Below are 12,654 nucleotides of genomic sequence, written 5' to 3' on the forward strand. Positions count from 1 at the left end.
CGCCCTCTGCGAACTGCTGCCAAGGCGCCTTCCCACACTCAAACCTATTTTTTGCTGTCTACGGCTAGTATCCAGCAGATCGTTTCAGACTATAGAGTGATGTAGACAAGAATTGCTTGCGAACATAGCGCCACATTGCGGCGCCCAGTCGAATACCTGGGGTAGTAAAACTGCGTTCTTGTTGCACCTCCTCGTAAAATTGAGTCTCCTCCTTGGTTAAGCGTGCTATGCAGAGGACCGAACAGACAAGGGATAGGAATCGGCGGAATGCAGAAGAGGGGGTCTTAGTACTGGTGGACGAAAGCAGTGAGCAGACACGCTAGGTCTCTGACAAAACACACTGACAGAAGGGCAAAGTTTTATGTTAAAGGGATACTAAAGTTGATTGATTGTAGGGTTTAACGCGCCGAAACAACTCAGGTGATGAGGTGTGCTGTAGTGGAGGGCTCCGGTTGAATTTTGACCACCTGGGGATCTTTAACATGCGCCAAAATCTCGTACACATGGGCGTTTTCGCTTTTTGCCCCCATCAGAAAAGTGGCCGCCACAGCCGGGAATCGAACCCGCATCCTTGTGCTCAGCAGCGCAACGGCTTAGCCACTGAGCCACCGCGGCGAGTAGGGACACTAAAGGCTGAATTAAATTTAGTTTTAACTGGAGGATCATACATTTCGTAGCTCTCTTGGCTTTTGTTCGACGAGCAATGATGTATTATTTGCAGAGAAATAAGCAAAGTTGGCATTTCTCTCACCCGATTCCCTTTCATTTTTTCGTGATGTAGCTGTTGCGTTACAAACTAGGAGCAAGGCACCAGAGGCAGCGGCGTGGCTTGGCCGACTACGGCAACGTTTCTCTAGCCGAGGAGGCCGGCTTCGAAGTTTATGATTTTGTACCGACGGAATGAGAAATGCTTTTAGTTGCTCAAGTTGCCGGTGTGCCCGCTAACTCTGGATTCCCAGACCCCATCCAGCCAGCTGCCAGCGAAGCCTTATTTGCAGCAACAAGCGCCGTTTCGAATATAAAGCACTGCTGCCTGGGCTCCCGGCTGGCGCTGGCAATCAGACCTCTCATATTAGAGAGTTTTAGCATAGCGGCTAGTGGAGGCTCACGCTGCAGCGGCGGGTTACACTGGGACCCGACTGCACATGCGCACGCGGGGAGGATGGGGAGGTCACCCCTCGGTGGAACTAACGCGCGGGCATGGCGAGAGCCGGCCTGCGGGACTTATCCACCCTACCAGAACGAATCCGCAAGTGCCCATTCGAATCCCGGTACCCGCCACTGTAGCATTACCGGACGCTAACCACTATGCTAAAACTCTCTATTATCTTCTCTCACGTGGCAATCGATGATCATGATGATGATTCTGTGGTTCTAGAAACGTGTTTTTTAGTCCTATTTACAAATAACTGGCCAAACATAGTTATTTCTCTCTCTCTCTCTCTCTCTCTCTCTCTCTCTCTCTCTCTCTCTCTCTCTCTCTCTCCCCACCATCTGAAATGGATAGTTTCTTTCAAAGAGGTCACCTCTGACTTTTCCTAGTGCATTATGAATCAAACACCAATTATATTAAGCAACAGCACTTTATCCAATTCAAACATCCGACGTAATGTAATAAGTCGGTATATTTATTTGCTAGAGAAGAGCAATCGTACCCTTTGCGTGGCTCTGAAACTGCACCTGCAAGCGTGCGTGATGCAATCGATATCACGAATAAAGTTGTGGGAAGGAAATATGCATCCTTACTGCAACAGAAATACTCCAGTGATAGTAATGTGTTGGTAACAAGTTACAAGAAGAAAAGAAACAGGGCAAACTGTAAACCAAGACGATTAACCTTGGCATATGTACGGGCCTGGAATTGAGCCAGGGAAGCCACTAGGCACCATCATAACCATGAACAGGTTTTCAAGATTGCCGCCGATTCTACGACCCATAGTTGAAGAACGTTCCTACTCACTTTTTTAAAAGCGAAGCTGTTAAGCAAATGGTTTGCGTATGGTGTCCACAGTTGAAAATACCAAGACAATGCCGAGCACTTGTGCACACGTGTCTTGAGCACGTGTTCGTCAAGCAAAGCATACCCACTTAGGGAGATTATTGGCCAGCACTGGCCACGGAAAAAACTCTAACGTTCGCTATATCGTGGCAAAACTTTCTCGGAACGATAAAGACACATCATAGCGTACTCGTGGGTGCGGGAACAAAGATGGAGTAAGGGTCGTTGCAGCAGCGAAGAAGAAGCAAATCGGCTGCAGTCAATGACTTAAACCATTGTGTGATGGTCGTGAAGGTTGCGTACAGCTTCGCTACCTTCAAGTGTTGCGCATTAGTGTGAGCTTCCTGCATTTTTTAAAAATAAGTAGGTAAGTTTTGTTCTATATGCCTGCTCTACAAATTTCCAATTGCACATTGATGCATTTGTAAGTGTGCATGGGGGAGGTGATGGAGGAGGAGCCATGGCCGTGCCATCCTGACCACTTGTGGAAAGGTGCGAAATTCGCGATGATTTCTTTATAAATACAAAAACTGTTTGTCTCCCTTGAAGCCATGGCTTTGCATTTTCTGCTGACACAAGTGTGGCAGTGTGTTTGGATCCGCTGTATACTAAAGTACACTAGGTCATTTTGGAAGGGCCGGGTTAAGCCCTGCGCTTTGCTACAAATGTATTGTTGAAATGAAAGACAGGAAACTGTGGCACACCTTTATTTCTCATTACTATCTCTCCTAGGTCGAGCTGCACTTGCATTTGGATGGCTCCATACGGTTTGAGACAATATGGGAACTTGCGCAGTACGTATGCTGAACGTTCATTCTTTTATTTGTGATTAAGGGGGGGACACTGATCTTGATGATATTTTTGTTATTTTTTAACTTGGGTGAATGAGATTTACACATGAAGTGTATTTTAGCATTGTGAGCATAACTATGCAGTCAGTTTTCATATCTATGTGGGGTAAAATCAGAGTTGTGGAACATGTTATGCCATTCTGTTTCTGGCAATTTTTTCATTATCTACCCACGAAATGCTATACTTTTTATCCATTTGTGCTCTGAAAGGACCAGCGAGTGCAACTATACCACAGAAGTAATTTTAGCATTGTTTCTGAAAACACTGTACACTTATTAAATGTCAGGTCATGAATTACCAATGTTTTCAAAAAATGCACGGTATAAAATCTTGTGCGAGCAAAACGAAATTCTATTTTCTTGTTGTTTTGTTGCACTGTTCAGTTCATAGCTTTTCAAATGCAAGAACGATGCAGATCTGACCTGTACATCCCAAGATATTTCACCCGACAGTTGAGCTCGGGGGAAAAAAAATTGGTTCTGAGAAAACAAGGCACGAAGTTTGGAAACATAGGCAGAAATGGTCTATTACGTGATTTCAAACCGTGAAAGCTCTGTAAATACTTATTGTACAGCTATGAAATTTTGTAGGTACATTCTCAGAGACCTGTAGACTGCAAATAAAATTAATTCAGAAAATTGATTTGTTGGCCAACTTTCGCTCCTCAAGACCAGTGTTCCCTCTTAATGGTCTGAAAGTGCTAGGTTCTTTATTAATACGAAAAAAGTTAAGCAACAATGTGGTAAATCTTATTCCTAAGGTTTTGTAGATGCTCAATATTTTCTGATACCTGTGAAAGTTCTGTCTAATTGGGTCAACAGGCAGGTAACTGTCATTGGTCAGTTATAGGGAGTATGCTCAGGGACTAGCCAAGTGATGGGTTATGGTAGAGTTCCTCGATAGGCTCCCCATAGGGAAGGCTTGTGCGGATGAGCCCACTCATCTCAACCCCATTTGTCACGAGATTTTGTCATAGGCCAACTTGTCTCACCGCCATTTTGGTTAAATGCCATCTGAAGTTAAGATATCTCGGATGCCTTTTTGCCGCTTCAATTTCGTTGCACAGCAACCTTGTGGACAAAAGCCCTGAAGCACTGACTAATCTAGTCTCTAATCTAGAGACTAGATTACAGACTAGACTGACAGCATCGACAGTAGGCCTGAAGCTGGTTTCGGAAAAGGATAAACTCATTACAGCTGTAGTTTGGAGGGTGAGGAGATGTTGGAGAGGTCAGCGCGACCTGCACTTGTGTTTAAAACATGGAGCTGATATCAGAGCAATTTTGTGATAGGATGTTGCACGCAGAAAATATGTCCTTGGATTTCATTGATCCGTGACTTTGAAGTGTCATATAATGTGTGATGCCCTGCGATAATAATGACAGGAATAAACTGGCATTCCTGAGCAGTTCTCCTGTGATGAGACCAGTCTAGGACAAGGGGGCCTAGACCCCCATCCAGGAAAATGGCAATTTTAAGTTATTTCTCTTCCGGTAGCAGCCCGAGAAACTGCCATGTGCATGTGAGATGTTGTATAGTTACTGAAGCAATGAAAAATATGGCACATAGTACCCGTACCCCGGGCTGCCACAGAGAAATAAACCAAAATTGCTGCTTTTGTGGTCCGTAATCTTTTGCTCTTGAGTGTACATCAGTGAGGTAACAGGCGCAGTCACCGTGACTCTCTCGTACTGTTTTGGTGCATGCATTACTTGCTGCATTACCACCATGACTAGTAGGGATGCCTATAAGTCCGCCTGATAACATGTCAGCGATATAGTACCGACAGGGCATTGTACGGGGGAAGTAATGGGCTGTGAACATTTGATTCCTTCAGGCTGCTTGAAGCCAACCGGGCATAATGCATGTCGATAATGTTAAAATCCTTAATTATATTCTTTGGCAGACAAAACTTCTCACCCTAATGCAGATTGAAAGTCTCAAGTCACTGGCAGTCTCTATTTTGTCACGAGGGGGGGGGGGGGGGGGTTCGCTGCTTGTAAACAGCACTAAATCTCAGCTGACACGGTGATAATTGTGACTAACGTAAACACAGTTCTGCTACTCATCTGGGTGCATGTAAATTGTACGTTTCCTGTGTGGTAAGCCATTTCCAGTATTTAAGTGGGCCTTCTGCGCATAACGGGATATATCAAGTCAAGTCAACTTTTATTTCCATATAAGACTGGGTGGTTTCCTGGGAAAAATCTGCATAAGCAGCTTGACTGGGCGCAAGACGAAATACAGCTGCTGCACAGTGCACATGCTTGGCCAGAAGTGGCAAGGCATGGTCGTACGTAGCCATGTTCCTTTATCTGGAGTCCATCCATGGAAACAGCACTCTATACAGATGGCGAATATTTATGGCTTACGCAACACGTTCAAAAGCTTTGATCTGATCCAAGGAATGAGCTTTTCGTTGTTAGCAGCATCGCCGAGGCTCCGGAGTTGTGGTGATTCGCAAGTGTAGGCCTGGTGCTATAATCACTAAAAGATTAGCTAATCTGCCGTCCAGGTCGGATTTCCGTTACAATGGCTTGTTGCAGCACTAATGAAAACACGCAAAATAGCACATCGGTTGACTGCAGCACCCTCCCACTGCACTCATTGCATTTGCCATGGAGACATAGTGAACAACTAAATGGCTGTTTCAATAACTTTTTCTCACCTGATTGTTTTCAATTCCCGTTGAATCAATACGATTTTTCTAGAATTGCAACTCAAACGAAGTGCATCAATTGCCGGCATGCCGCTGCTCGCTTGTGTACACACTGCAGTTTATGCATTTTAAATGCCTAGAAAAACTTATTCAAGGAAGAAAAAGCAAAAATAAACAAATAATTAGGCAAGAATTTATCAAAACCTCAAATTAGTTCTTCGAAACATGTCTCAATAGCAAACATTGCAGTCAGTCAATAGCAGTTGACCGGAGTGCTGCTTGCAGTAAAGCGTTCACTGCTTTCAACTTCTAAAAAGACCCTGCTGAGAGCCTTGTACAGCAGACTGGCAAGATTTCTGGGCACTATACTGGTTTGATTTGAGTTGTGTATTTGTGACAGAATTGCCCCTGTGTCTGCCAACAGTTGCTTCAATAACTGTTCACGAGTGGTGAACCCACCCACCTGTGTCAAATTGGGTGTTTAAGTGACTTCAGGCTTAGTGTTAGGGTCACTGACATATCCAAGGGGGGCGGAGAAGAAGGTGTAACTTAAGACAGGTGCATTTAGTTTGTTATTTCACAAGGAGTGACTTCATTGAACCTTGAAGCTGGCCGGAAACAGACAGTGACAGGCGGCTTCAGTAACGACTAAACTTGGTCGTCCAACGAAGCCACTGCTCAAGGAATGTTCTTGGCATTGTTGAAGGCGGGTGCTCACCATTACTGCACTTGCATTTCTTTCTTTTTTAGCAAGAAGAAGATTGACCTCGGTTCTTCATCAATTGCTGATCTTCGGTGGAGGCTCCAAAAAGTCGAGTCATCGTCCCTGAAAGATTTCCTCGACCGCTTCAGCATATTCCTTCCTACAGTTGTGTAAGTAAACAGTTGCATTCTGTAACTCAGCTTATGTGCAGTATATAGCTTGTAATTGTGAAACGTGTTACGATACTCCAAGAATTGCAAAACCTTTTCTTTTGTAATAATGAATTGACTTTGATAGTCGAAAGCTTATACAGTACATATTCTAAAAATTGGTTGCTGACAAAAACGGCTATAGACGGTGTTCGTTGAAAAGTTTAGCGGTCAATTTCTTTGATTGGCTACACTGGAAACGGCCACAGACATGGCCGATGCGCCACGGACACGGCGCAGCGTGGGCCACTGCGGCCGCACGCCGAAGAAAAAAAAAGACACCGGCGTGCGTCATCTGCTCCGTTCCAATCAGATTCTAAACTGTGGCGCCAACAGAGATGTTATTAACCGCACTCACAGTGAACTCGACGCAATACTTTGCGTTCGGCGAAGAGTTCGTAACGTGAAACACAGTCATGTGTTTCACAGTCGTGCTTAGCTGGACAAGTGCCGCCATCCCGCGGAGCCCGACGTAACGAGTGACGGCGCACTCACGTGGTTGCATGGAGGAGAACAGGGGTGCCTGATCTGCGGGCATGCGCACAATGTCGCCTAGCAACAGACGCTTGGCCACAGATATGGCGGCGCACACTTGGTTGCCTGCATGCATTCCACGCAATTGAATACCAAGGATACCGAGGACATCTCCCTAATAAAAAGCTTACTGAAAATGCTCTTACAAAAACTGTAGATGTGTTCCCTTTCATTCATTTTGAAAGTTTTGATGCGAAAGCAGTAATTCTCTTGAGGTTGAGTTTCATGCCATATATGAACAACAAATTTCAGTGTAGCTGCAAACAGGGCGGGTCTTCTACCTAATAACTTGCAGCAGCTAGGTACGGGCATTTTGTTAACGTGGTTGTGTTACCCCAATTGCCTGCCAGTTTCGGCATCCCTTTCCAAGCCTTGTTTCTGGTGACTGCCCAACAGGCAGCCTAACCAGCAACTTTAGGATGTCATTTCCTTGTTTATTTGCAGCGGTGACTTGGAGGCTGTAGAGCGGATTGCTTATGAACTTTGTGAAGACCAGGCACGAGACGGCGTCGCCTACTTTGAAACCCGATACTCGCCTCATCTCCTTGCCTCCAAGGAGAACAATGTGACACCAGCACTTGTCGTTCAGGCTGTGAATCGTGGACTGGAAAGAGGACAGGCCGACTTCAAAATCAAGGCTCGCTCTATTCTATGTATCGTATTGCCAAGGGATGGTACGTCACATTCCTTTTGTTATGCGTGCGAGAAAAAACATATTTTTGAGCTCATGCATGCATCGCCTGTGAAGACCAAAAGGGATTCTAACCGCATGAATTCGTCACTAGGTATGGGTTGCGTTTGCGATTACTTGGTGTTTTGGTGTATTTCTGAGGCTCTGGGGAATTTTAAGGTGTTAAACTTTGCTCTCCTACAACATTTTGAATGAGCTGTTAGGGAACAGTTTCTTCAGTAAATACTTATTTTGTTGCCAATGCGCTAGGAACCAGCTAAACACTGAAACGGTTCTCGGGTTTTTGCCTTCATTGAGCAAGCAAGTAAACAAGCTGTAATACAGATTGAGTTCGTCATTCATCTTTTATTTGGTTTAGTTTAACCTTATTTGCATTTCTTGTTTTATATAACAAGATTGAGCAGCGTGAAAATATATGTTACATGATGTTATTGTAGTGGCCACACATATTTATCCAGCCACACCACTTGTGGTGGCTGAATTCGTATATGCAGCCAGCAGTGAGCTGAAATGGCGCATTTAGGGGAACATGTTTAGCTGGATGCTGTCTCAAGCAAAGTCTCAGTGCACACTCAGAAATGTGTTCAGCTATTGTACAAATATTATGCTCAGTAAACTCCTTCGATTAACGATGCAGTAAATGTTCAAAATACCGCAAGCTAGCAATGCTTTTTAAAACACATTGGTGTACTACCGTATTTTCGCGCGTATAACCCGCACCAAAAATGCGAAAATTGCAGTGGCAAAGTAGGGGTGTGGATAATACGAGGGGTTTTTCCTTTAGCGCAGCTCCACGGCAATGCGGCTTTCATGGCAGCGATTGTGCAAAACATGCAAGGGCAAGGAAGAAAAATAAAAAATAAAAAATGAGCGTACTCTAACAACTGAATCTTATTAGTGAATTGTGACTTTCGCCCTGCAGTCAGTGTATTCTACTCGCTAAATATGCGCTTTTTCTGTCTACACAGCATGTGATGGGTTGCTTGAGCAGTAGCTTTGGTGCAGCCTTTCCCGTCTCAAATGTGCGAGCGATACGTGAGGATTTTTTTCTTCTTTTCCGGCGGGCCTAAAGTGCAGGGGCAGGTTATACGCGCAAAAATATGGTATTTTTATGTGGTTCTTTTATTGACTTACATTTTGCTTTGTAGATTCGTTGCTTCGTTTTGTTCCGTTGCGTGTAATAGGCTCACTTTTATCTGAATACGAACGGCGCAGAATCAGGCTATCATTTTACTCCCAGTCGGCAGCTAAGAAAATGTGAAGTGGCTGACGTTAACCTGAAAAAGTTAAAATGCAACTGATTTTGTTAAGGCATGCAAAATAGTCACATGGGTTTGGTACGTATGTGTACGTATGTACATGTGCAGGAAGGAAACTTGGCAGTTGGGAATGCCAAGGAGGGCGTAGGGGAAGCGGTTCGTCATTTTTTCGTATGGAAATGTACATTTCTCTAAATGCTAGGAAGAAAATCGAGAAACACATGCACCCATAGTGAGAGTGCGACTCGTAATCTTTGAGTTAGGCATCTATGCCTTATTAACTCGTCTACCTGAGCAGCTGTATCTCCACCACCACAACAAATACCTCCACAGGGGTATTTGTTACTATAGCTATATCCTACACATGCGATGGTAGCCAGTACCACTCCAACAACTTGGGGGGAAGAGTACCTTCTTTACAACCACCGGGCTGTGAATCAAACATCTATGGCATGTCAGGAGCGGTCGAGTGGTGGGAAACTGTCTTGTGCTATCTTACCTTTGTCACTGAGGCTTCCAGAACAAAGACCCTTGCTATGCATGTGTGGCTTAATATAATTATATGAGAGGCCTGTTGAATATGAGCCAACCTGGCAGTTAGTTATTCGAGGTAACTTCGTAGTCAAGAATGCCAAGGGAGGCAAAGGGGAAGTAGTAAGTTAAGTTTTGTGCGGAAATACGGATTTTTGGAATGTTTGGAAGAGAGAAAAGTGGAGGGAAACATTATATATATAAGGGTTGTTCTTATCCGATTGTGTTAGCTCAGTATTGGTTGTTTTTATTGCTAAGGAGCAGCGGAAGATCGACTTTTAACGAATTAATACCACCTTCATTAACCCTGGATTATGACAATACCCTGGATCCGGGTTTGTATAAGAGCAGCAGCTCTAAAAAACGTTGATGGAAGAATGGAAGACTTTTGCAATGGCAAAAACTCTGCTCGAGGTCATGCAGGGTCTGCGAGGTAAAAACATCGGGCCGTCTCGAGCAATAACTGTGATTCAATACCTATGTCCCGAAAGTTTTGAGGTGTGATAGATACGTTATAAAAAGTGTTCCACTCTACATTTAGGAAATTTACCCCGATGCAGAAATACAGATAATCAATAGTATTTCTAAAATACTATTGCGGAACTGCCCAGCCCTGATATATAAGAAGCCTGCAGTTTGTTATTATAAATTATTCAATCAGTCTAAAAAGCCTCAGTGACTAAGGCGTTGTGCTGCTGAGCCCGAGGACACAGGTTCAATTCCTGGCCGCCGCGGCCGCTTTTCTGATGGAGACGAAAAGCGAAAACGCCCGTGTGTTCGAGATTTCGGCACACGTTAAAGATCCCCAGGTGGTCAAAATTAATCCGGAGCTCTCCACTACGGTGCGCCTCATCGCCTGTGTAGCATTGGCACTTAAAACCTCATAATCAGTCTTTTCCACTTCATGTTGTCATGAAGCCAAGGACGACGCAGGTTCTTGGTGAAATAAAGTTTATTGAAGCGAACTTGTGCTTTTCTGTGAACTTAAAGAAAACACAAGCGTCGAGGAAGCAGTCAAGCAGCATGAAGTGCATAGAGGAGCATCGGTGGGACGAATGCCGCGGTGCTTGCCTTCCGAGCACTTTATCCTTCAGTGTTAACTAGGGGAGTGCGAATATCAATTTTTTAATTTCGAAGTGAATTCGAATAATAAAAACAAAGTTCGAATCGAATCGAATATTTTTCGAATACGAATACTTATTGTTTTTTGTAAAATTAAAGTTTTCACCATCTAGAGACACAAAAACTGCAACTTTATTAGCACACCAAATTACACAATGTAAAATTAGGAAGTACACAATACCATTGCACTCAACAGGTTAAGGTCTGCACTCACTTAAATGTTAACATGGAGAAAGGTTAGCTGCTTGACATGTTCGGGGAGCAGTGACAACCTCCTGCTCGTCACCACTTTACCAGATACCGAAAACAGCCGCTCACTTGAGACACTAGTAGCTGGCATGCCCAAGCCCGTGCACATTGCCGCATGTTGATACAGTAAAATCTCGATTACACTAATCTCGCGGGACCGCGAAAAATATTCATATCATCCGAAATTCGTATGAACCAACACAGACCAAAAAATTGAGCGGTGAAAAAAGTTTTCGTTTATTTTCTTACTTTCGCGTGAAGAAATAAGTGATTTTTTCTGCTTTTTTGAACCCCCATGTCCCAAAGCAGTCCTTTCTGTAGAAGGTAAAGCTTCGCGCTCGTCTCCTCACTCGCTGTGCCCAAGTTCGCTACACGCCGCAACAGTCAAGCGTGAACTGCATGGTGCGCTTTTGCACGCGATTCGCTCGCCTCGTCTCTGCGAGCGCTGTATTTTCATGCCCGCATCGACGATTTCGCGCCCGCGGTAGCGCCTACCGCGGTCAGAAAATGACGCACGACGCGCACGGCAGAATGGAGGAGCCTGACTACTTGCGATGAGATCGAGACAGCCAGCTTGGCTCCGTCGGAGATGGTTCGGCTTAGCACTCCGGCAAATATTTCATGGGCGCTTTCACTAGCGGCGCGGATGATGTTTTATAGTACCGTTTTCGCATGCATTATCAGCTCCTTTACCGCACAAGCAACTTCGCATCTCCCTTGAGCCGCATTTTAAAGAGCAGTTAGAAGCGGTCGCTCGAGCGCCCGCGCCACTTCGCGGCTGGAGCCGACGCATGTTGACGCCGCCGGCCGCACCACTCGCAGCATGCGGGTGGTTTCGCGGCGGTGTCAGCGCGCGTTGGGCGGGGGCAGAGCGTTTTTGCGAGCAGAAAGCAACAGCCCGGCCGTTTCTGGAGAAAGAGTGACAAACAGGGGAGCGAGAGCCGTCACTTGCTCGTTCGGCAGTCGGGTGCCTCGCCGGCTCATTCGTATCTTTCGCCGGGCCGCGCAGGTCCGTTTGTAACAGCCGAAATTTTTCCCATTGCAAACAATGCAATTTCGCCAGGACTTTTCGGAAATTTGTATCATCCCGAAATTCGCACCCCCAGCCTCGTATCATCGAGATTCCACTGTAACTACAGTCGAACACGGATATATCGAACTCCAAGGGGATCGCGAATTAGTTCGATATATGAAAAATTTGATATAAAAAATATGGGCTCTGAGACCTTACCTATGGCCGACGATCACTTACCGATCGTCGCATTCAAGAACGACAACTAATTCCGCACTCACGACGCAACAGGACGCTTTATTTCCGTGAAAAAAAAATCGCTGATCTTAGCCTGCTTCTTCGTCCAGGAAATGAAATCAAAGACGCTGGTCTCGATCTCCTCGAGGCTGCACAACTAGGAAATTCCAGCAGTACGCTGCGCCTTCGCGCACCATGCACGACACTCACGCAAAAGAAGAACAGCGCGCACGAACCACAATAACTTTGTAGGTAACAATTCCAAGGCTCTCTGAACGGACTCCAACAAAGCGCTCGCGATGGTTATCTCTGAGAGAAACAGTGATCTCCAAAAGGTGCGGGACAACTCGCCAAACAGCAGCAACAGCAGCAAAATGCAAAAGAAGGAGGAGGCCACCAGCGCCTTCGTTCCCTCTTCCCTTTCCCGAGACGACATCGGGGGAAGACAGACCCAGAGAGAGAGAGAGAAAAAAAAACTCTCTTTCGGCAAGCCGAGGAAAAAAAAAAAAGGACGTGCGCAGTCGGGGCATCCCTACCTCGCACTGTCACATTTACCGAGCGTTCGGGCTTGTGTGCCTAGAGAGATGGGCCGTATTC

The 12,654-nt window shown here is 45.3% G+C and overlaps 1 protein-coding gene across 3 annotated transcripts in view; it reads left to right on the plus strand.

Annotated features, from left to right (window-relative positions):
• Positions 1-12,654, plus strand: part of LOC144174930 (adenosine deaminase-like) — a 34,353-nt gene that overhangs the window by 1,164 nt on the left and 20,535 nt on the right. For all 3 annotated transcript variants that reach the window (XM_077703919.1, XM_077703918.1, XM_077703917.1), the window contains exons 2-4: positions 2,732-2,793; positions 6,261-6,383; positions 7,401-7,630. In XM_077703919.1, coding sequence (XP_077560045.1) covers positions 2,732-2,793; positions 6,261-6,383; positions 7,401-7,630 — 415 coding nt within the window. The remainder of the gene's footprint in view (positions 1-2,731; positions 2,794-6,260; positions 6,384-7,400; positions 7,631-12,654) is intronic.

This window comes from Haemaphysalis longicornis, unplaced genomic scaffold, assembly GCF_048455015.1.
Source record: "Haemaphysalis longicornis isolate Haplotype H1 unplaced genomic scaffold, Haemaphysalis longicornis Haplotype H1 scaffold_3, whole genome shotgun sequence".
Taxonomy (NCBI): domain Eukaryota; kingdom Metazoa; phylum Arthropoda; class Arachnida; order Ixodida; family Ixodidae; genus Haemaphysalis; species Haemaphysalis longicornis.